The sequence below is a fragment of the Megalobrama amblycephala genome, linkage group LG21 (assembly GCF_018812025.1).
Source record: "Megalobrama amblycephala isolate DHTTF-2021 linkage group LG21, ASM1881202v1, whole genome shotgun sequence".
Classification (NCBI taxonomy): Eukaryota; Metazoa; Chordata; class Actinopteri; order Cypriniformes; family Xenocyprididae; genus Megalobrama; species Megalobrama amblycephala.
Genome location: NC_063064.1, coordinates 2,989,417 through 3,014,769, shown reverse-complemented (window position 1 = coordinate 3,014,769; position 25,353 = coordinate 2,989,417). Strand labels below are relative to the sequence as shown.

At 36.9% G+C, this 25,353-nt stretch overlaps 1 protein-coding gene across 1 annotated transcript; it reads right to left on the bottom strand.

Annotated features, from left to right (window-relative positions):
* Positions 1-694: 694 nt before the first annotated feature.
* ushbp1 (Usher syndrome 1C binding protein 1) lies at positions 695-25,028 on the bottom strand. The gene is given in 15 exon segments (XM_048172823.1): positions 695-1,006; positions 4,953-5,075; positions 5,181-5,278; positions 6,214-6,372; positions 7,956-8,184; positions 11,401-11,512; positions 11,618-11,685; positions 11,915-12,055; positions 16,871-17,091; positions 17,413-17,559; positions 17,561-17,623; positions 17,713-17,876; positions 19,963-20,111; positions 20,194-20,312; positions 24,788-25,028. Coding segments are annotated over 15 exon segments (1,968 nt in total). The 5' UTR covers positions 24,797-25,028; the 3' UTR covers positions 695-840.
* Between the last annotated feature and the right edge of the window lie 325 nt (positions 25,029-25,353).

Genomic DNA, 25,353 nt, shown 5'->3' with positions numbered 1-25,353 from the left:
CGTAAAGAGGGAAAGGTCTCAGACGAGAGGGAGTCAGAGTTACAGCATTTGCATAGCAATCTCTGTCAGTGCATTTGTGAATTGTAAGATGAACAAAGCTGACATAGTGTTTTTCTAATGTGCATACACCTATTGTTGGAGTTGTTGTCTGCTTTTATACAGAAAACTACCAGTTCACAAAAGTTTTTAAACTGTCAAAAACTTTAATAAATATAAATTATTAAAAAAAAACAAAATGCATTTTTTATAGACATATAGTCGTACACCTAAAGAAATTAATAATACTGAATAATACAAATATATTTTTAATGATGTTGTCACATGATGATAGAGAGCTCAGTTATATCAGTGGCCTATAAAGATGGCCTGTCCCAATACCCACACTTGTCTTTGCACTTGACTACTTACATGACGTATTTCCCATTTTTAGCCCAAGAGTTCAAGTGGGTGTGAAGACTGCAAGTGTGTGTAGAACTTTTGATTACCTGATGGGACACACTTACAGCATAGTGTTATAAAAATGCAAGTAAAGCTTTTTTTGCACATAATAAAATTGCACTTTTGTGGTGGTGATAAAAAGTTAAAAAATGCACATACTCATCATGCATCAATAAAATGTGCAAGGCTTTACATTTTACCAAATTATACATAATATCTAAGCAAAAGAATAACCTTTAAAGTGCACATCCTTGGCAACAATTTTAGAGGCAATTTTATTTCTTTGGAGTACAGTGGATTATGCCCAGTATAAGACAATCATTACCCAAAGTCTTACTCAAATTGCACTTAGCATTAGCTTTCGTCAGTAAAATGACGCTAAGAATTGTGCTGGAGAGTCTTTCAGAGTATGGTCTCCTCTTTCCTCCACTCCATAGCTTCCAGTGTGGCACTTAGCTCAGCTTCCTTGGTAGAGTGACGTTCGTTCATGACTGCAATTTGCTTCTCCAGTTGCCACAGCTGCTCCTGGTGCTTCTTTCGAGAGCTTCTGTAAGTGCTTAAGACTTTACTGTTGAAAAAAAAAATGTTTGTGATTGATCCTAGCATTCGAATACATGTGTGGTTGACATTTAGCTGAACACATATCATTTTAAAGGATTAGTTCACTTTAAAATGAAAATTACCCCAAGCTCAATTACTCAACCTCAAGCTATGACTTTCTTCTTTCTGATTAACACAATCGGAGTTATATTAATAAATATCTTGATGTGTCCAAGCTTTTTAATGGCAGTGAACGGGATCAACGAGTTTGTAGCTCAAGAAAGTGCATCCATTCATCATAAATGTACTTTACACAGCTCCGGGGGGTTAATAAAGGCCTTCTGAATCAAAGCGATGCATTTGTGTAAGAAAAATATCCATATTTAACAAGTTATACAGCATGCAACGTCAACTGGCGGCCCGCGGGCCAAATCCGGCCCGCCAGAGATTTCCATCCGGCCCCCAGAATAATACTGAATTCAGGAATAGCCTTGTAAGAGGAAAAAAGTTTAGGGCTGGTCCAAATACCATTTTTTGAGCTTCGAAGCTTCGGTAGTAATGAACATCGACTCTTCGGAGAGAGGGGCTGAACATATTTTTCTCTCTAATAAAGGCAGGAATCTGTGTCTGTATGTCCGTTTGCATTTTTATTATTTCGAGAACCGTTCATCCAATCGACTTCACAAGGCAGTGCAGTGTCGCATTTGGTGCAATATAGATGGACACGCGAGACGCGACACATTCAGAATTAATAAACTTTTAGTAAACTACAGTCAGAACAGCGCGAGCGGGAAGCGGCGCACCTCATGCGGGCAGGGCTTATGCTCCGAGAACGGACACTGCACTAGTGATATAAAACGCACACACACAGGTCTGTTAAATTAAGCAATACTTTTAAGGTAGTCTAATATTTTTCTGACTAACAAATTGGCACAGTAAGGGTAGATTTAAATAAAGAAAAACTAAATTTAAATAAAGAAAAAACGAAATTTAAATAAAGAAAAAACGAAATTTATATAAACAAAAACGAAATTTAAATAAAGAAAAAACGAAATTTAAATAAAGAAAAATGAAATTTAAATAAAGAAAAACGAAATTAAGTTAAATTAAAAACGAGATTAATTTAGATTGATAATAACGGGTAAAAATGCTAATACATTTTGTTTCTATTATTGTATTTTCCACAATGTCAAAGCAACAAAACACGAGCTCAGACATGCACTTCGGTCCATACAAACTCCGCTGTTCTGAACACTCCCGTTGCTGGAACACGCGTCGGTTCTATTTCTAGCATGCACGCGTTTTCCGCGTGGCTCGAGCGCGCCTGAGACGCGTGTCTCAGTGTGCAAACTCCAACCTGTTAAATATGGGAGCCGAAATAAAAACGGACACGCCACGCAGCTGAGACGCTCACGCAGCCAGTGTGTCGCCGGCCTTATTCAAGGGGGAATGAGAATCGTTTCGCGGGGGATCCCAGGTGTGCAAAAAATAAAAAGAAAAAAATATTCGAATGTCAAATTTTCAAATCGAATACCAACCCACCGAACGAATATTTGAATATTCGGGTCCGTTCCATATTTGTTTATTTTTAAATCTAATGAAAAAAAAAACCATTCTGAAAAGTAGCTTGTGCCATAGCCTGCCTTCAGTCAAGAATGACGATAAACGCGTTGCTCTCATTGAACATCTTTTATTGTTTCACGTGCTCATTTTTTCACAAATGTCAAAATTTTCCTTGCCTGGGATTTGCGCACAATTGCGTGACAGTGATGGACAGCTTGACAGCCTCACAAATATGAAGCCTAAAATATCGCTATCGCCCCCTGGTGGCTTGCTGCAGTACAGGTAATATGTAAAAAATAAAATACATTTGGAATTAGAATTAGTATATCAAATAATAACATATTAGGATACAATTCGAATTTTATTTTATATTACGAGTATCTGGCCCTTACAGTGTCTGCAGAGAAAAATTCTGGCCCTTGGACAAATATAGTTGATGACCCCTGTTATACAGTAAAAGTGTCCCCTTGGAATTATAAGGTTCTATCTGACATTTTGTCAAAATTGAGTTATTCACATATTCTTATTCTGTGACAATTTACTTACATTATGTGATGTTTTTAATGTTGTGTACATTTTGGGACTTTTTATTTAGAAAATAAAAGGTTCTATCTACAAAGTCCACTGGAATGCAAAAACTTTGAAGCTCAATATCTCAAAACTGCTCAGAATGCAGATAGAAACTTATAATTCCAAGGGGACAAAATATCTAGCTTCCGCCAGACCGCCTTCCATATTCAACTTACAAAGAAAGTGTAACGCCTCTCGCAGTTCAAAACGCTTACACTATGTCCTACGCCTTCCTTTTAGATAATTAACACTTTCAATGCCCAGAAAGCTACTAAAGACTTATTTAAAGGTGCCATCGAACATTTTTTTACAAGATGTAATATAAGTCTAAGGTGTCCCCTGAATGTGTCTGTGAAGTTTCAGCTCAAAATACCCCATAGTTTTTTTTTAATTAATTTTTTTAACTGCCTATTTTGGGGCATCATTAGAAATGCGCCGATTCAGGCTGCGGCCCCTTTAATTGCTCGCGCTCTCCACCCCCTCCCGAGCTCTCGACCCTATCATTGCATAAACAAAGTTCACACAGCTAATATAACCCTCAAAATGGATCTTTACAAAGTGTTCGTCATGCATGCTGCATGCATACATCGGATTATGTGAGTATGGTATTTATTTGGATGTTTACATTTGATTCTGAATGAGTTTGATGGTGCTCCGTGGCTAAAGCTAACATTACACACTGTTGGAGAGATTTATAAAGAATGAAGTTGTGTTCATGAATTATACAGACTGCAAGTGTTTAAAAATTAAAATAACGACAGTCTTGTCTCCGTGAATACAGTAAGAAACAATGGTAATTTTAACCACATTTAACAGTACATTAACAACATGCTAACGAAACATTTAGAAAGACAAGTTTACAAATATCACTAAAAATATCATGTTATCATGGATCATGTCAGTTATTATTGCTCCATCTGCCATTTTTCGCTATTGTCCTTGGCTTGCTTACCTAGTCTGATGATTCAGCTGTGCACAGATCCAGACGTTAATACTGACTGCCCTTGTCTAATGCCTTGAACATGGAGCTGGCATATGCAAATATTGGGGGCGTACATATTAATGATTCCCGACTGTTACGTAACAGTCTGTGTTATGTTGAGATTCGCCTGTTTTTCAAGAGGTCTTTTAAACAAATGAGATTTACATACAAAGGAGGAAACAATGGAGTTTTAGACTCACTGTATGTCATACAGTCTGAACTCTTGTTATTTAACTATGCCAAGATAAATTCAATTTTTAATTTTAGGGCACCTTTAATTTCTTTAGCATTCTATTAATTCAACACATTTACTTCATAGACAACATTCTCTGATATATCCATTCTGCTCTTAGTTTGCTCTGTTGTCAGTGTTTCTTTGTCACAAGCACTGTACTATACACACTACATGGTATTGGTTGCTGGCATTTTAATGAGTACGACCACAAATAACCGAGCGCAGTATCGGATACTGGTATCGGTATTGGTGCATCACTAGTCAGAATGTTAGTGAAGGTTTTAGGACTTTCAGATAGATTTAACGGATAGTTTTCTCCAAGTCAGCTCCTGGAGAGAGACTTCAGTTCCAAGCCCTGCTCAAGTAACCCTGAACACCTTGATAGCTGGTTCAGGTGTGTTTGATAGGGGTTGGAGCTGAACTCTGCAGGAAGGCAGCTCTCCAGGAACAGGGTTGGACACCTCTGCTCTAGGTATTCTAGGTATATTAGACCTTCTTGTTGTAAATTGTGTGATCATGTAACTATATTAGTTGTTACTATGACAAGTCATGTGACTGCAGATACTCTAGTTATTATGCTAATGATAATGATAGTGATGTAAAGTTAATGTGGTTTTGGGTTACTTGTAGTAGCGGGAGAGACGTGCAATCTCCTCTCTGTTGATCGTCCTCTGAGTGGTGCTGTCTGTGAGCGCTGAGTCCAGTGACTCGCGTAAAGCCGCCACTCGCTTCCTCAGTGATTGCTCCCTGCAACAGGAAGCACCGTATCCACAGGTTAAGTATTATGTCTTCTTGTTCTTGTTCTTTTCATGAACTGTGTGAGTTTTTATGCGTTATGATGTTTTTTCCCACCTTTGCAATGCTGCTTGTAGTTCTCTTAGGATAGAGTGATTGCGAGGACCGGGAATTCCCTCTCCAGCTTCTATTTTTGCCAGATTTTCAGCAATTCTCTACAACCGAGACCAGGTATGTCACTTTTTCTCTTGCGTTATTTATTTATTTTTTTACATTGAATTTCAAAGAGATGCAGCATCTGGTAGTTCAACACATGAAGTGGCAGTTAGCGAACCAGTTCATACAAATTCACCTCGATCAGTTGGACCAACCTTCTATTGACAAATTAACTCTACAGATTCCTAATTGAAAGACTAACTGTAACATCAATATTTCAGTGGCAGAGGGGCTGAAGTGTTAAAGTGCCCCTATTATGCTCTTTTAAAGGTTCCTAATTTTGTTTTGAAGGTCTCCTACAATAGGTTTACATGCATCCAAAGTAAAAAATACATGCATCCAAGGTCACTTTTTCTCATAATATACATTGCAGCATCACCTTATTTCTTAAAGAGTCTAATTATTACGCCTATTACCATATCTGAATTTCAGCTCCGAAGGTTTCCTCAGCACTTGATACACAGTGATATGAACATTGGCATAGCTTTTTTTCATATAAATTCCAGTGTGAGTCCTCATCCTTTTGAAGGGCATACAAAGTGGATTTGCAGCGCTGAAAACAGCGTCTTCTCGAGATGTCAACAACACAAACCAAACTCTTCCAGTCTCTTCTTTAAACATAAGCTGGTATTACCCAGAAGATATGGCATTTTGAGACCATGCAAACATAAACCAGAGGGGGCCACCTTCCAGCAGAATTTAGCTCTAGGTCTAATTAAACACACCTGGACAAGCTAATCGAGGTCTTCGGGATCACTAGAAACTTCCAGGCAGGACACTTAAAGCTAAACCCTGCAGGAAAGTGGCCCTCCTGGAGTTGGATTGGAAACCCCTGTCCTAAACAGTCAGGGGTGAAGATATCACATTGTGCAGGCTAATACGTTTTTAGGTAATTCGGATTATTACTTATATGAGGTCACACATTTCAAAGCACCTGCTGGGTGGCTCTCCTCTCGCCCAGCTCATCTCGCAGACTGTCCAGGATCAGAGCACCAGCAGAATCTTGGGCACTCTGGACCATCAGCACCAGGTCCAAACACCGCCGCTCTTTTTCCAGGAGCCGGAGATTTCCACGCATCTCTGACATCTCCTCCTGTGTAAAATTAAATCAAGTTACTGCATTGCATCACATTCATAACATACTGTATATACACTGCTCAAAAAAAATGAATGAACACTTTTTAATCAGAGAATGGCATCAAGTCAGTTAAACTCTTGGGATATTGATCTGGTCAGTTAAGTAGCAGAGGGGGTTGTTAATCAGTTTCAGCTGCTTTGGTGTTAATGAAATTAATAACAGGTGCACTAGATGGGCAACAATGAGACGACCTCCAAAACAGATTGGTTTGAAAGGTGGAGGCCACTGACATTTTTTCCCTACTCATCTTTCCTACTGTTTTTCACTAGTTTTGCATTTGGCTAGGGTCAGTGTCACTACTGGTAGCATGAGGCGATACCTGGACCCTACAGAGGTTGCACAGGCAGTCCAACTCCTCCAAAAGCATGAAGGAGATTCCAGGAGAGTTGGACAGGGCTGTAGAAGGTCCTTAACCCATCAGCAGGACCGGTGTCTGCTCCTTTGTGCAAGGAGGAACAGCACTGCCAGAGCCCTACAAAATGACCTCCAGCAGGCCACTGGTGTGAATGTCTCTGACCAAACAATCAGAAACAGACTTCATGAGGGTGGCCTGAGGACCCGACATCCTCCAGTGGGCCCTGTGCTCACTGCCCGGCACCGTGGAGCTCGATTGGCATTTGCCATTGAACACCAGAATTGGCAGGTCCACCACTGGTGCCCTGTGCTTTTCACAGATGAGAGCAGGTTCACCCTGACCACATGTGACAGACATGAAGGGGTCTGGAGAAGCCGTGGAGAACATTATGCTGCCTGTGACATTGTTCAGCATGACAGGTTTGGTGGTGGGTCAGTGATGGTCTGGAGAGGCATATCCATAGAGGGACGCACAGACCTCTACAGGCTAGACAACGGCACCCTGACTGCAATTAGGTATCGGGATGAAATCCTTGGACCCATTGTCAGACCCTACGCTGGTGCAGTGGGTCCTGGGTTCCTCCTGGTGCATGACAATGCCCGGCCTCATGTGGCGAGAGTATGCAGGCAGTTCCTGGAGGATGAAGGAATTGACACCATTGAATGGCTCCCACGCCTGCCTGACCTAAATCCAATAGAACAACTCTGGGATATTATGTTTCGGTCCATCCGACAGGTTGCACCTCAGACTGTCCAGGACCTCAGTGATGCCCTGGTCCAGATCTGGGAGGAAATACCCCAGGACACCATCCGTCGCCTCATTAGGAGCATGCCCCAAGGTTGTCAGGCCATACACGCTACTGAGTACCATTTTGAGTTGCTGCAATGAAATTTCAGCAAAATGGACTAGCCTGCTACATCATTTTTTCACTTTGATTTTCGGGGTGTCTTTGAATTCAGTCCTCTGTAGGTTAATAATTTTAATTTCCATCAAACAGTGTGGTATACTTTTGTTCCTAACACATTACCCAGTCCATATCAGTATAGATATCCAGCATGATATTTTTCCCTATTGAGATCTGATGTGTTTTCAAAGTGTTCATTTAATTTTTTTGAGCAGTGTATTAAGTATAAAACTTGTTCTGAATATAGAAAGTAGGGGTGAACTTTTCAAAATTGCCCACCCTGACTGTCACCAACTCATATAATAGAGCCGCTTTCTCCTCTTTGGTGTTTTTGGAAAATGAACTGGTGCGACTTCTGACCCCTGCAAGCGTGCCAGTGTCGGGACTGATCTTTCCCTCTCCTGATTTGCCCCGCTGCGGGATACACATAGCGGCCCTGTCCTGCTTTAGCCTGGCGATCCTCTGGAGAATTACACCAGCCTTGCCCTTAAACTCCTGCTCCGACAAGCTGGAACACACAGAAAAAGAGAGAGAGGCTTTTTAGATCTAAGATGACGTCTGTTTCATTATCAGACCAAAATAAGTGGATTGATTGAATTGGTTTGGGAAGGTAATTGCATTTTAAGCCATTGTAATTAATCTAATTAGGACTGAAAATTAGACTAGAGCTTTGGTGAGATGCTTGCACTCAGATTCAATCTGCATACAGATTTCCATTATTGAAAATAGTATGCCAAAGGTGCACAAATAGATTACCAAGATATTTATCAATGTACTACACTATAGAAACAGAGGGATAAAAATGGTTAACATTTTGACTTTGTTTAAATTTTAAAATAAGCTTAAAGTTGTGTAAAAACAAAAAACAAACAAAAAAAAACAATGAACTTAGTTAGATGCTAAAGTTGACATACACACACAAAAAATTACATAATGTGGCAAAGACCACTGTCATATCAAAGTTAAATTTCATGACATGTTATGTCCCAACACTCATATACAATTCCAACTCAAATGTATGTACTTTCCTATATACTGCATAGTACTTATTTTTAATGATTATGGCAGAAGTATGGAAATGGGATACAACCTATTATTTTGAATGCACTAATCTTAATCTTGCATACTACATGGGACAGATAGTAAGCGAACTGAGATGCAGGCTTGGATGTCTCTGTCTGACTAAAGCCTTGTCCCAAATGCCACCCTATGCTTTTAAGATCCACATCTGAGTCCATACTTGGGTGACAAAATACAGCACGTTTCTGAAAGCTAAAATGTCAGATGGGACACTCTAGTCTTGTGGACATCAAGAACATGCAAATGCAACATACACAGTCAGAAATGTTCCAAACTTGTACCTTTAGGTGCTCAACAGCATTTCTGTACCTTACTTACCCCTAAGTTCATAACTTAAGCGTATATATCACTACTCTAAGGTACTGAAATGCACCTTTTAGGAGTTGATAAGGTACAAAGTTGTCCTATTAAGCATAGTTCCCCAGTGACAAGCTGTTGTACCCCTAAACGGTACACATTTTGCACATCTTTTCTGACAGTGTATCGTTGCATAACCTCAAATACACATCTAATGCACTAGTTGAGGCCGTGTGTCTAAAGGTGCAGTCACATTACCATTCTTGATGAAATTTCACAGGCGAATGAAAGTGGGACCAGATGTGATAAATACAGAATAGAATGCCAAAATAAACATCTAAAGCAATTCTACTAGTCAAACAAACCCTAAATAACTTCTTTCCAAGCCTTGTTTTTTGATTATTTTATAATATTGAAGTGTAGTGCGATACAAACTGCTCAGTGCCACCATGAGTACCTCGTCCATTGTGGATTTTTCATTTTGTTTTGTTGCTAAAATGTCTTCACCATCGCAAGTCCTTCAGGAGAAATTCTTCATTTTGTTGATTCCCATTAAAATTATTATAATTTCGTCGAGCAACCGTAAATGTGACAGCACCTTAAAGGCACAATATGTAATTTTCAAAGCTAGAAGTCGCTTATTAAAAACAAAGTCGTAGCTCGACGACGCCTTGATTTCGCGGAATCATGGGAGGTGTTGTCTTCACGTCTACAGAAGGTGGAAAAGAATCCGATGAGACTCGGGCAGAAATCATATTCATGGATGAGCTAATGTATTAAAGATTTATTAACTAGTGGATCCAAAATGGTCAATATTCATATTCATTCATTTTATTCATATTTTATGTTAATAAGTTATGGTTTATGGTTTATCAATATTACTTTTGATTTCATATATTCATGTACCCCTACTCCATACATTAATCCTCATCATATTTTCAAGTATTTACTCTTTATTGTACCTTTTATGCTTATTCTTATTTTATATTTAAGAGTATGTATGCTTGTTATATTCAATTGTTCTTCAAAGTGTTTCATTGTGACAGGTCATGTTGACACGTTTGTGGGTAGATATTGGACACCTGCCAAAATTAGTTTGAATTCATTTGATCTTGTACCTTTATATCAAATATGTCTGTTTCCATTTCTTCAGACGTGATAATGTAAGATCTGCAAAATTCCCTTAAGGGTGTCAAAACAACCCCTTTTGTATCTATTTTCATCTATCTTTGACATTTGACAAGTCAACCTGACCTAACCTTTACCCCAACTATGACATAATGGATAAATCTGTTTGACCTTTTCTTATTAGACCAAAACATAAGTTTGAGTGGGATGTAAGTTTTCCTATGCTTATGGTATAAAAAGGACTGGGTCTTTGATAGTTTAGATTTCCTTCGCTTTTCCTTTGCTCTTTTTGCTTCTCGCATCTCTTCAGCGTCTTCTACTTCTGTCTGCTTCTGCTTCTTCTCTTCTACCTCTCATTTCATTCTGCAAATCTCTTAATTTTGTTCCTTCTTTCTCCATATTCTGATCTTTATCTTCATCTGTTAGATACAATACTAACTATTAATTAATTTGTTTCTCTCTATAATTTTTAATTAATACATTTGTTATTCCTTATTCAAATTTGACCTCTGACATAATCTTTGCTGGATCTCATTTTCTCAGGTTTATGCATCATTAACATTAACTGAAAGCCACTGGGGCAGAACAAGGCTGCTGGAGCGTGATACACGCCTCGGGAGCAGTGGAACTTTTATTATGCCGCAGATGAGTGTTTCCGCTTCTTCCAGTCACGTGTATGTGGGGTAACGCAGCGCTGTTTATCATATTAGATGCATTTGTGTGTTAAAAGTTGTTATAACGCTACTCTGAGCGTTCACTCGGCGGCTACTATGAGACTTTTGTTGCACACTGCAGTAAGCTAGATCAAATTTAGGCATGGTAAAACATGATACTCGCAGTAAATCAAGAAAACGAGATTTAAATAATAAGACTGTGTTGAGCTATATAACATGATTAGATTTCTGTCAATGAATGTATCCAAACACTTGTCTAATAAAACACATAATATATTAAAGCATCTTTGGTGTTTCCATGGTTTCTACAAAATAAAACCGGAAACCGAGGGTAACTCGGGTTTGATTTATAGGCGACGCACGGACATGGTCCGTGTCCTGGTTAAAATTGCTTATTTTTCTGGATTTAAACATTCTTTGAAACATTTGGCATAATGCAAGTACACAAGTCAACAAAGTATATAACTGTTCTTGTGGTTTTCAGATATTTTAATCCAAAAATCGCACATATTGTGCCTTTAAGAGATTGTAAATGATGCAACAACCTGTTTGGTCTAGTCTCAGCAGTGCCCTCTGGTGGACTGGAGGATGACTCGCCTTTGCCCGACTTCTCCTCTGTTAACTTTGAAAGGTCAGGCTGTGGTGTGCTCATGTTTTCTGTAAGAAAAAAAAAAAAACACTATTTGTATGTGTGTCTGTGTGTGGGTGTATATTAATGTGTTTATGTGTCACATGCGCTGTAACTCAAAGAGTGTGAAGCACCTGCGTTCTGTTGTTTTCTGGCTTCGCACAGGGATAGTAGGTCACTGTATGCCTCCTCACACTCCTCACTGTCAATCAAAGAGCCATTATCAGCATACCACCCTCGCACACACGCTCCCCATGCCAATCTTAGGGGCCAAAGTTCAAGGTTTACAATATTAAAAAGAGTCAAGGAAATAGTTTCAGGATCAGTTTTAGAAGCAATCGTAATATGTAAAAGTGACTAAGCCCTGATCCTGGATCAGTGGCAATTTTAGGATCCTGCAGTGTGAGACAGAGGTGAAGACAGCAGCACACCAGTATGCCAGAGCCATGTGTAGAGCCGAGCTGTCTGCCTCCTGTCGGCTAAGACTCATGCTCAGCTGCTCTGATTCTCCTTTCCTCCTGACCAGTGCGGCATTCAGACGCTCGTTCCGAGCTTTCAGTCGCTCCAGACACCTGCTCAAACAAAACACACCTGTCAGTTCCAGCATTTCGAACATTATCCAATAATTAGTGCCTCGCTATTTTACCAACACCTTAACTCTAAGTATTAAGCTGTTATGTGGCAAGAAATAAAAAAAAAATCACCCTATCTGTTTTCTAAATGCATCCATGATGTATGTTTTTTTTTTTTTACCTTGTAATTCTTAATTAAAATGTCATAATAACGTTCATTCAATTGACTACAAGCTCGCATTCACGTTTTTTTCTATAATCCGTTTCACTCGGATGTACATCACAATGCATGTGTCTACTTCCATTTCATCACATTAAATACATATTTATGGTGAAAATATGAATGGAATCTCAAATTATTTATCTTCTTGAGAAGAGGTGTGCAAATTGTTTTGATTTTTTTTTTTTTTTAAATGTAAGATTTTAGCTGGGCAGACAATAAAAAAGGCAAACAAATCCCATACTCTAAAAATAAAGGTGGGAATCAATCCCTGTGTAGCGACCAGAACAACATAAAGTCTTCTGACAGTGAGAAATTACTCTAGTAACCATCCAGGACAGCCTAGCAATCACACAGCAACATGCTAAAATCACTTAACCATTAGTAATGGTTTTTACAGAAATCCAGAACACACTAGCAACCGCATAGCCTCTTCTTTACAATTTTCTAAGCGCAAAAATGATGACAAGCCATGGACTAAGGGGATAGAAAAGGCATATAAAAAGAAAAATGCATTATATAGGACATTTATAATAATTAGAACAAAACAAGCTGAAAACAATGAAAAAATATATCAAAATAAATGAATAAGTGTTATAAGATTTAGTAAAAAGGACTATTATCATAAACTATTGGCGAGATATGAGTAATACTCAAGCAACATGGAAAGTAAATAACAGTATAATTAAAAAGAGTACTGCGAAAGTAGACTATCCAATTTTTTTTTTAAATGAGATAGACATCTTTTTTCCAATTACAGACCAATTTCTCTGCTTTCCCAGTTTTCAAAAAATGTATAGAAATTATTTTTGCACAAGCTTGATAATTTTATGGAAAAACACAATTTATTGAGTAAACATCAGTATGGCTTTAGAGCAAAGAGGTCAACCTCAATGGCAGTGGTGAAACTCGTAGAAGAGATTCTTTTAGTGAATTTAAAAGTGCCCTAGATTATGTTTTTAAAAGATGTAATATAAGTCTAAGGTGTCCCCTGAATGTGTCTGTGAAGTTTCAGCTCAAAATACCCCATAGATTTTTTTTTATTCATTTTTTTAACTGCCTATTTTGGGGCATCATTATAAACGCGCAGATTTTATGCTGCGGCCCCTTTAAATCTCGTGCTCTCCGCCCACAGGGCTCGCGCTTGCCTTAAACAGTGCCTTAACAAAGTTTACACAGCTAATATAACCCTCAAAATGGATCTTTACAAAGTGTTCGTCATGCATGCGGCATGTATGCGTCGGATTATGTGAGTATTGTATACTGTTATATTGTTTACTTCTGATTTTGAATGAGTTTGATAGTGCTCCGTGGCTAACGGATAATGCTACACTGTTGGAGAGATTTATAAAGAATGAAGTTGTGTTTATGAATTATACAGACTGCAAGTGTTTACAAATGAAAATAGCGACGGCTCTTGTCTCCGTGAATACAGTAAGAAACGATGGTAACTTTAACCACATTTAACAGTACATTAGCAACATGCTAATGAAACATTTAGAAAGACAATTTACAAATATCACTAAAAATATCATGATATCATGGATCATGTCAGTTATTATTGCTCCATCTGCCATTTTTCGCTATTGTTCTTGCTTGCTTACCTAGTCTGATGATTTGGTTGTGCACAGATCCAGACGTTAATACTGGCTGCCCTTGTCTAATGCCTTTTATAATGTTGGAAACGTGGGCTGGCATATGTAAATATTGGGGGCGTACATATTAATGATCCCGACTGTTACGTAACAGTCAGTCTTATGTTGAGATTCGCCTGTTCTTCGGAGGTCTTTTAAACAAATGAGATTTATATAAGAAGGAGGAAACAATGGAGTTTGAAACTCACTGTATGTCATTTCCATGTACTGAACTCTTGTTATTTAACTATGCCAAGATAAATTCAATTTTTCATTCGAGGGCACCTTTAAGTAAGAACAAACTTCATAATATTTAGTAATCGGCAAAGTAAACGCTGAAATTATGTAAAGCTAAAGCTAAAATTATGAATAATAATGAGGACATAGAAAGAGTTAAATTATGCTGGAAACCACATCTAAATATTGTAAAAACAAAAATGTCAATCTATTGCAATATTAAATAGAACAAAACATATTTTGAATGAAAACTCATATATATGTTGTATTGTTCGCTCATAGTTCCATACATTACTTACTGTGTGGAGGTCATACATATAAAACTAACATAAATCCAATATATACCTTACAAAAGACAGCAATAAAGATTGTAAAAGGGGTTGACTATTACGAACCAACAAATATATTATCTATTAAATTACATGCTTTTAAAATTTGTTGATTTAGTTGATTTTTACACTGTACATATAAAGTATATATTAATTTACTTCCAAATTGTAGAGGCTGTTCGAAATAAGAGAAAATCAGTATAAACTAAGGGGAATGTTTAAAAAATAAGGACAAGAACTACTATAAAAATAAAGGACAAAGGATTGATTGTGACAAAGGATTAAAAATGTGTAGTTGTTTGAAAATGTTTAAAAATAAGGTGATAAATAATTACATCAATATGTGTATGTAATACACATATATAATAAACTGTTGTATTAATGGCTGGAATGTGTACCTTTGTTGTTATGTATGTACATTTTGGGAAAAGTCTATCTGTTTTTTTTGTTTTTTTTATATATATATATGAATCAAATCCAGTGAAAAGAGAGCACTTAGATAAATACAGTGGTGTGAAAAAGTGTTTGCCCCCTTACTGATTTTTTATTTTTTTGCATGTTTGTCGCACTTTAATGTTTCAGATCATCAAACAAATTTAAATGTTAATCAAAGATAACACAAGTAAACACAATATGTAGTTTTTAAATAAAGGTTTTTATTATGAAGGGAAAACAAAATCCAAACCCACATGGCCCTGTGTGGAAAAGTGCTTGCCCCCTAAACCTAATAACTGGTTGGGCCACCCTTGGCAGCAACAACTGCAATCAAGCGTTTGCGATAACTTGCAATGAGTCTGTTACAGCGCTGTGGAGGAATTTCAGCCCACTCATCTTTGCAGAATTGCTGTAATTCAGCCACATTGGAGAGTTTTCGAGCATGAACCGCCTTTTTAAGGTCATGCCACAGCATCTCAATGGGATTGAGGTCAGGACTTTGACTAGGCCACTCCAAAGTCTTCATTTTGTTTTTCTTCAGCTATTCAGAGGTGGACTTGCTGGTGTGTTTTGGATCATTATCCTACTGCAGAACCCAAGTTCACTTCAGCTTGAGGTCACGAACAGATGGCCGGACATTGTCCTTCAGGATTTTTTGGTAGACAGCAGAATTCATGGTTCCATTTATCACAGCAAGTCTTCCAGGTCCTGAAGCAGCAAAACAGCCCCAGACCATCACTCTACCACCACCATATTTTACTGTTGGTATGATATTCTTTTTCTGAAATGCTGAAATGCTACTTTTACGCCAGATGTAATGGGACACACTTTCCAAAATGTTCAACCTTTGTCTCGTCAGTCCACAGAGTATTTTCCCAAAAGTCTTGGGGATCATCAAGATGTTTTCTGGCAAAACTGAGATGAGCCTTTATGTTCTTTTGCTCAGTAGCGGTTTTCGTCTTGGAACTCTGCCATGCAGGCCATTTTTGCCCAGTCTCTTTCTTATGATGGAGTCATGAACACTGACCTTAACTGAGGCAAGTGAGGCCTGCAGTTCTTTGGATGTTGTTGTGGGGTCTTTTGTGACCTCTTGGATGAGTCGTCGCTGCGCTCTTGAGGCAATTTTGGTTGGCTGGCCACTCTCGGGAAGGTTCACCACTGTTCCATGTTTTCGTCATTTGTGGATAATGGCTCTCACTGTGGTTCGCTGGATTCCCAAAGCTTTAGAAATGGCTTTATAACCTTTTCCAGACTGATAGATCTCAATTACTTTCTTTCTCATTTGTTCCTGAATTTCTTTGGATCTCAACATGATGTGTAGCTTTTGAGGATCTTTTGGTCTACTTCACTTTGTCAGGGAGGTCCTATTTAAGTGATTTCTTGATTGCGAACAGGTGTGGCAGTAATCAGGCCTGGGTGTGGCTAGAGAAACTGAACTCAGGTGTGATAAATCACAGTCAAGTTATGTTTTAACAGCAGGGGGTAAGAACTTTTTCACACAGGGCCATGTGGGTTTGGATTTTGTTTCCCCTTCATAATAAAAACAATAATTTAAAAACTGCATGTTGTGTTTTATCTTTGATTCATATTTAAATTTGTTTGATGATCTGAAACATTAAAGTGTGACAAACATGCAAAAAATCAGGAAGGGGGCAAACACTTTTTCACACCACTGTATATACAAAGGGTAGGCATAATAAGCAAAGGCTTCAGCCTACACCTTTTTTGTTTATTGTGTATATTTTTAATTTATTATGAAAAATTGTCTGTGAGGACCGAAATAAACTTTCGTTGAATTTATTGAATTGAGAACACCTCACCAATTAGTTAACAAACATCCAAAATGCCATTCTTATATATTTTGTATTATATTTTTTGAGATTTATTAGTCTAATGACCAGAGAGAGGAGGAATGAAATCAACAGGTCAGCATAAATGAATAAAGCTGTTAATCTCTCACCTCTGCAGCTTTTCAATCTCAGCCTGAAGCACAGAGTCAACGGTGCAGGGAGATGAAGGGGAGTCCGGCCTGGAGCCAGGTAGTTTGCGGGACAGCAGAGGGGATCCAGGATATGGAGGAGAGGAAAAGCAAGGGCTTGAAGTTCGACTAGAGGACAATGATGGACTTACAGGAGGAGAACGACTCACTCCATACAGCCACTTCCTCTTCAGGTCCACTAACTGCCAAAAGACGAGTTCAGCAACACAAGTTAGAAAAATATAATTAAACGACTGAATGCGTAATGAACATTATTTCATCAAATTACCTAGACTTTTTAACTTATTAGTAATTATAATATTACTTTGAGGTGTGCTACTGATATACAGTATTTAAAATAATGTTTCAGTCGCATATGAACTTTCAATATTGAAAGTTATTTTAATATAACTGTATATGAAATCATATATTTTTAATATATTCACTATATTTCTATTAATGGTATTGCTCTAAAATATAAAAATTGCTCTATTAGTGATTGATTTAGGAATATCCCAATCAACCTTTTCCTGTAGCCACTTTTTCTCGTCCTCAAGATCCATCAACATTCCTTCAGCATCTATAAGCTCTTCCTGACGGCTCTTCAAGGAGGTGTTGAGGTCTTGATTGTGTTTGTACAGTGAGAGAACATCCCGCTGATACTGACGTCTTCTCATCAGGGGGCAGAGCAGAGGGGTATGAGATCCCCAAATCGCTCTCCATCTCCTCCAGCACCTGGAGCAGATTACAGAGATCAGAGCTGGAAGATGTTCAGATGCAGTACAGTACATACAATATCCTACAGTGGGAGGCTAGATGAGCACCTGTGTGGCCTGAACCCAGCTCTCCCGGGCTGCAGAGAGATGCTTGGCCTGGATTGTCTCAGCATTCTGAGTTTGCAGCCTGAGCATCTTCCTCCCCTGACCGCTAGAGGTCTCAATAGCAGAGAGAACCTTCTGCAGCTCGATCCAAAGCTCACTGCTGCCCCCTGCGGGAAAACTGTGATTTCGTTTTTTGTATTTTTCTTTTTATGTAAATTTCCAAGTTATTGCTATATCCACATTACAGTTAATAAATCAAATACAAAGACTCATATATATATATATATATATATATATATATATATATATATATATATATATATATATATATATATATATATATATACAGTACAGTCCAAAAGTTTGGAACCACTAAGATTTTTAATGTTTTTAAAAGAAGTTTCGTCTGCTCACCAAGGCTACATTTATTTAATTAAAAATACAGTAAAAAACAGTAATATTGTGAAATATTATTACAATTTAAAATAACTGTTTTCTATTTGAATATATTTCACAAAGTAATTTATTCCTGTGATGCAAAGCTGAATTTTCAGCATCGTTACTCCAGTCTTCAGTGTCACATGATCCTTCAGAAATCATTCTAATATGCTGATTTGCTGCTCAAGAAACATTTATGATTATTTTCAATGTTGAAAACAGTTGTGTACTTTTTTTTTTCAGGATTCCTTGATGAATAGAAAGTTCAAAAGAACAGCATTTATCTGAAATACAAAGCTTCTGTAGCATTATACACTACCGTTCAAAAGTTTGGGGTCAGTAAGAATTTTTATTTTTATTTTTTTGAAAAGAAATTAAAGAAATGAATACTTTTATTCAGCAAGGATGCATTAAATCAATCAAAAGTGGCAGTAAAGACATTTATAATGTTACAAAAGATTAGATTTCAGATAAACACTGTTCTTTTGAACTTTCTATTCATCAAATAATCCTGAAAAAAAATATTGTACACAAATATTTTGTACAATTGTACACATTAAATGTTTCTTGAGCAGCAGATCAGCATATTAGAATGATTTCTGAAGGATCATGTGACACTGAAGACTGGAGTAATGATGCTGAAAATTCAGCTTTGCATCACAGGAATAAATTACTTTGTCAAATATATTCAAATAGAAAACAGTTATTTTAAATTGTAATAATATTTCACAATATTACTGTTTTTACTGTATTTTTAATTAAATAAATGTAGCCTTGGTGAGCAGACGAAACTTCTTTTTAAAAACATTAAAAATCTTAGTGGTTTCAAACTTTTGGACTGTACTGTATATATATATATAAAGAAAGTGTGGCAAAACCACTAATAATGTTGACAATAATAATACTTATTGTTGTTATTAGTCAAATTTCTAAATGTTTTTGATTATTATTATTTTATTATTAAAATAATAAAATTATTGTCATTATTATTATGTACTTTATTCTTTAGAAAGTTATTATTATTGTATAATTTTTATTATTATATTAATAATAGGCCTAATGATACAATAACATTACGAATAAAATTCAAAACGTTTTTTTATTTTTAGTGTTATGTTCTTTTGATTTCTTTTTGAGTTTTTTTGTAAGAATGAATTTGGATGAAGTTGTGAGGAAAAATGTAGCAAATTATGTTGAATGAAGTTTGACAATTATGATTAATAAGTTTTATTATTAATTATTATTATTAATCATAATAATACACTTTTAGATGTTTGCATTCCATTACATTCATTCCTATTATTATTAGTTTTTCTCCCAAATTTATCCATATTCATTCTTACAAAAAAAGAATCAAAAGGAAATGTGGCAAAATACCACTAATTGTTTTGAACATTAATAATTAGTGAATTCCTAGAATTCTTTATGAAAATAATTTTATTAAAATTATTTCATTTAAATATTATAATTAAAACAACAAAAGTATATATGTATGTATTATTATTAATATTAACTGTAATAATAACTTTTTAGTTGATTATGAACAACTCATAGATTTTTTACTTTTTACTTTAAGTTTTTCATTTTTATTTTTCCTCCCAACTAAAAAAAAAATCATACAAATTCTCAGGAGTCTTGATTTAGAAAGACGTACTGTACTTGCATGTGGAAACTTTAAAATTAAAGTTTAATAAGTAGTTTTGCATTTTTAAACAAAAGTCTGGCAGGACCAATAGTGCAGTAAATAGCAGGCTGTCCGTTCTGACACAGCATTTACTGTGATTGACGACGAGGCATTGTATAAACAGAACGTGCCTTCTGAGTCCCTGCAGACATTCTTGGTCTTGGGCTCCACAGATGCCGTGCCAGCGTCCACCGCCGTGAGGCTGCAGGCCGGAGATCTCAAGCCCTGCTGCGGGACGCACCCACTGACCCGCGCTTGACCCTCGGACGCTTTCAACTCTCTGTGAGAACACAGACCTTTTCACATAGTGTACTTGTTAGAGCAAAAATACATAGTTTGCAATTGTTTGAGACAGGTATTACCGTGGTATTTGTAGGGAGTCCATCTTCCTGTTGAGCTCAGAAATGATCTGCAGTAAAGTGCTCACCTCCGTCTCACACTGCGCCAGTTCAGAGTCCGCTGACACCAGACTGTCCGATCTCTGCTGGAATGTGTCACTTATGTGAAATAATGTGCAAAACCAGTCTTTACTTCAGATCAGAATTGAGCTAGGTTGGGTTAGGCAGGATGAAACTATCCAGTAGTAGTTTAAACACTTTCATCCAATAGAATCCTAGTAGCATCTGCAAACAAACAATGCTAGAGCTTTCTCAGAAGTAAATTCAATGACATTTAAAGGGGACCCATAATGCCCCTTTTACAAGATAAGTCTCTGGTGTCCCCACAATGTGTCTGTGAAGTTTCAGCTCAAAATATCCTACAGATCATTTATTATAGCTTGTCAAATTTGCCCCATTTGGGTGTGACCAACAATACTGCGTTTTTGTGTGTGTCCCTTTAAATGCAAATGAGCTACTGCTCCCGCCCCCTTTCCAGAAGAGGGCGGAGCTTTAACAGCTCAAGAACAACAAAGCTGGAGAATCTCACGCAGCCAAAATGAGGATTGTCAGTAACGGTGTTCAGCCTTACATTGTTCAAACCGGAGTCGACACTGATGGAGAGACTCAGGAAGAAGTTACAACTTTTAGAATGAAACTGGACGTTTCTGAATGGTTAGTAGATAAATTTATGTAGTTGCTGTGGAGTTGATTCAACTCATCGACTAGCATGTGCCGTCATGTTCATCTTTTTGCAAAACCCATATGGATGTAGACTGGGTAAACCCAGCCTGATCTGTCGGCAATTTGAACTCAGTCTGGAAACCCGTACATTCATTTCTACTGCTTCTGTTACACTTTTGTGGGAACCAATCACAGACTGGCTTATCCACCTTGCTTGCTATTGGCGGGTATAACACGATGACGTCTACCCGTCTCTCGCACGACCATCAATCCAATTCCTTTTAACCTCTCGACAACGCTGAATGACTTCTTTAGTTTAGGAAACAAATCGCTCGAGGGGTGTAAATACCACTCACTTTCATGTTTTTTTTGCACAACCTGCAAAAATCGCTCAATACCATTGCTGCTTCTGCAAACCGCTGATCAATGCTACAAACCAATACAAACTAAACCTGTCTGGAGTTTTCGCGTCGCTCTGCAAAGTACGTCACGCGGATCGTTGATCTGATTGGTTGAAGGACTATCCAATTGCGTGAATAATGCTTGTTGATCACACCTCTTCTGCAATAGAAAATACATAGCATACTCCCAAGGACCAGTGTTCAGTTTTAAATTGAGCTTGGTCTGGTGATAGCCAGAAAAATATGGATGCCCACTATACATAGCATACCTGTTTCTCAAACAGAGCCATACACACCAGGCTAACGTTTATGATTGCAACCAAATGCTGTGAATGGTTTAATATTTGTGATGTGATCTGCGAAAACCCATCGCATGGTGAAACTTTACCTATCACAGGTTTCAGTAGCGTTATGAAAGTTGGATTGGAGCCTTTCCAAATCTGTTACTTCTTTCAGAGCTTGTCTGTAACAAAAGTTATGGTTATCTGAAGTCGACTGATCGCTCTGATTTTCAGGAACGGAATTCTGAGAAAAACAGGTTTAATTAACTGTTACCCCCCTTTTTCACGTAGACATGAAAAATGACCTATCCAAACATTAAATGGTTGTAATTCAAGAATGCTTTGGAATATAGACCTTGTTGGTCTTGTTTTAAAGAAGACACTTGTTGGATTATTGTAGAAGTGAAATTAATTAGGAGAGTGAAATAAAAAAAATATAGAGAAGTTTAAGTTTATGAAAATGTAAAAACATGTTTTACTCTTAAACTGCAAGAAAATCAAAGCCAAAAATGTCAATATTCCAAATTTTAGGTTGATATATTTCAAAAATGAGCTTTCAGTAAGATTTTGTTTGGGCGCAGTACCATACTTTTTCACTAGATGACATCCAAGCTCCATTAGGGGAGAGTGGGGTAAGATGAGTCATTTTTTACTTACGTGGTCCTCAAGATAAGGGAAAATGAGGCAGAAGTACAAAGAAAGTATTTAAAGTAATTTCAGGATGTTTCCTATCATTTTAAACTATCAGAATACATCTATGACAAAGGGATCTAAAAATATGCCTTCTTATAAAAAAGTGTTCCTCTGGATCAATTTACCCCAGGTTAGGGGTAAGTTGAGCCAAGTCAGTAGGTGGGTGTAAACGGACCATCTAACTGAATCTGAATCAAACCCATGTGAAATTTTAAAGATAATGTACCTATTTTAAAAACTAATTTAATAATCAAATTTCCTTTTACAAATATTCTTTGTAAGAATATTTTACAGATATTTCTTTTTCAAAAGCTAAATTAAACAACATAAAACCAACCAAATTAAGTTGAAATTTCAATATCTTTAATTGTTTGCATTTCTGAAATAATATGTTGAACATCAAAGATGTAACCTTCCCATAAACATACTAAACAGAGAGTTTGTTGAGTAAAATTAAATAAAAACTAAATAAGAATGAATAAATGTCACTGAAACTAAACATTTTAGTCAAAAGGTTTTTGACATGGTAGTTTTTCTGCAATGTCGACCATGTTAGGCCATTAGAGATTACAGGTAGAAAGATATATATGATTAAACATCCTCTGGTTCGTATCAGAGAAGGATTTGGTGTGCTTGTACACTGTTCCTATCAAATAAACACGAAAATAAAGATAAACTAAACCAGTTGCGTAATATTACATTGAAATGACACTAGTTTATACTTCACATTCAACTTAGATACATTGCCTTATGGTGGGGTAAGTTAAAATGCTGGCTCAATTTACCTCACAGCATTTGGCTCACTTTGCCCCATAGCTGCCATTTTAGGAAAAGCTAGCTAGCTTACCAATTCAGAATAATATTTAGCTAAAAGACTTATATACGTTGATAAATCACCAATATGCATCATAAATAGTTTTAGACCTGTACAAATTTGCTTTGATGAAACAGCCATTACATCTAAAATTTTACTTTGACAAGCCAAAAACAGTTTTTAAAAGAAATAAGTGACTTCCACTCTTCACATGTGCTTCTCCTTTTCACAATCTGGCAGAAATGATGGGTGGTTCTAAAATATATGATCACATGATGATAAAATGGTACGGTTGCCAAGATACAGGGGGTGGGTCAACTTACCCACTGGCTCATCTTACCCCACTCTCCCCTACTGATCATTTAAGGGCGCCTCCGTTTATTTGAGTGATCTAAACCATATATTTCCATATTTTCATACATTTTATGAAGTACACATCCTATTCAGAAGTATTATGGGCAGTTTGGCAGTATTGGATTTGAATTCAACCTCTAATAAACACATAATTAGAACATAGCTCTGTTGTTCTCTTGTGTTCGCCTTCTCAAGAGAATTTTGCCAAGATATTTTCAGAGATGATAGACAAGATGTTATAGAATAATAATTTAATGAAAACCCAATTTTGACAAAAAAAATGACATTCAACCTATTTTTTGACTTTACTGAAAACGTTCCATCGCGACATTCGACGAGTTTTCCCAAATCGCATCACATTTTTTCCAAAATATTGCTCATTTTTTTAGCAATCCTTTTCCAAGCTAATGAAATTCTAAATACTAGTGTTCTGTGCTCGTCTGTGCAGCCAACGAATGAACAGAATGCTTTGCTCGAACTTTTGCCATGGCCTTAGTACAGTTTTTGCTTGCGAAAACAAAATGATGGCGCCATGTGTGAAAACTTGATTAAGGGGTGGTAATATTATAATAAGATCCCTTTTCTACGTCTCAAGGGGAGCGAAATCTGAGTGGCTCATTTTTTCATATGCTTGCAGAGAAAGGCTTGCCAAATCAAAGTTACTGGGTTGTCCCTTTTCACGTTTTCTGGGTTGGTAGATGCACCTGATTATAGCCCCTATAGTCATATATAGCCCTATATGTCCTCTTTAAAAGTGATTATTGTATCATAGGAGTAGTTCAAAACATTCACTGTGAAAGTTGCACTAATATTTGACAGCCAGAAAGAATCCAAATAATGTGTTTAATATTGAACAAAATATCAGTTGTTTTTCTTCATACATCAAAACAAACTCATGAAGATGCCATATAAAACAATATGGGTGTTGTTGTTTTCTGCACCCTTTTGTTCTGAGGGGAGGAACAGGAGGAAACAGGCACATCCTGAAACTGCACTTCCTGCTGCTGAGTTATTGTGTTTAATGTGAAAAAATGAAACTCTCAAACTGTTGTTCTCAGTATTCAGATATAAATATGATTTAACTATATGGTTTCAGGACCTCGCTTGCTGTAGCTGTATCATTGAGTTTGGTTTGAAGCTGGTGACTATTCCCTTGCAGTACTACTATTATAAATGACATTTCATGATTTAAACCCTCTTGATATATGCTAAAAATATGCAATATGATCATTATTCAAAAAAAAAAAAATAAAAAATGCTGATTTACACTTTACAGAGTTGCAATACATGTGTTTAAAAACCAAAATTGGATCAGATTGAGGGTAAATCGCATCACCATCCCATAAACTCACCTCTGACATTTGTCTGATCTTGGTTCAGGTCTTGTCCTTAGGTAATGTCCTGAATGAAAGCACTTTTAAAGAGTGATCCAGTGTGCTGCTGAGTTTCTCATTGAGCATGTGAAGGCAGCGCTGTGAGCTTCAGCACATCCTGATCAAACACTCTTCTTCTCCACTTTACTGGGCTAAAAACCTGCTCTCTGCTGAACATGTCTTGATTGTCGTCTCCACCCACTGTCTTTTTAGATCTTTTCCTGTTCGGTTTATTTTTGACTCTCTGTTCTGTATAGAAGATTATCTAATCAATCTTATTGTTTATAAATAAAGTATTTGGAAATCCTTTCTTTTTAATGATCACTTCAGTTTTTGAATGATTCTCTAGTTTTCTTAAGGAAAATAGAAGACTAAAATATGCTGTATGCAAAATTATTTCCTTTGGAAAACCTGTAAGTTGAAACAATTATTCAGGATAAACCCTCACAGGGATTATTATTTAAATAGTGAATCTGAAGCTGTAAAAATAAAGATATTCTTTATATTAAAAAACGGTAACACTTTACAAAAAGGTTCATTTGTTA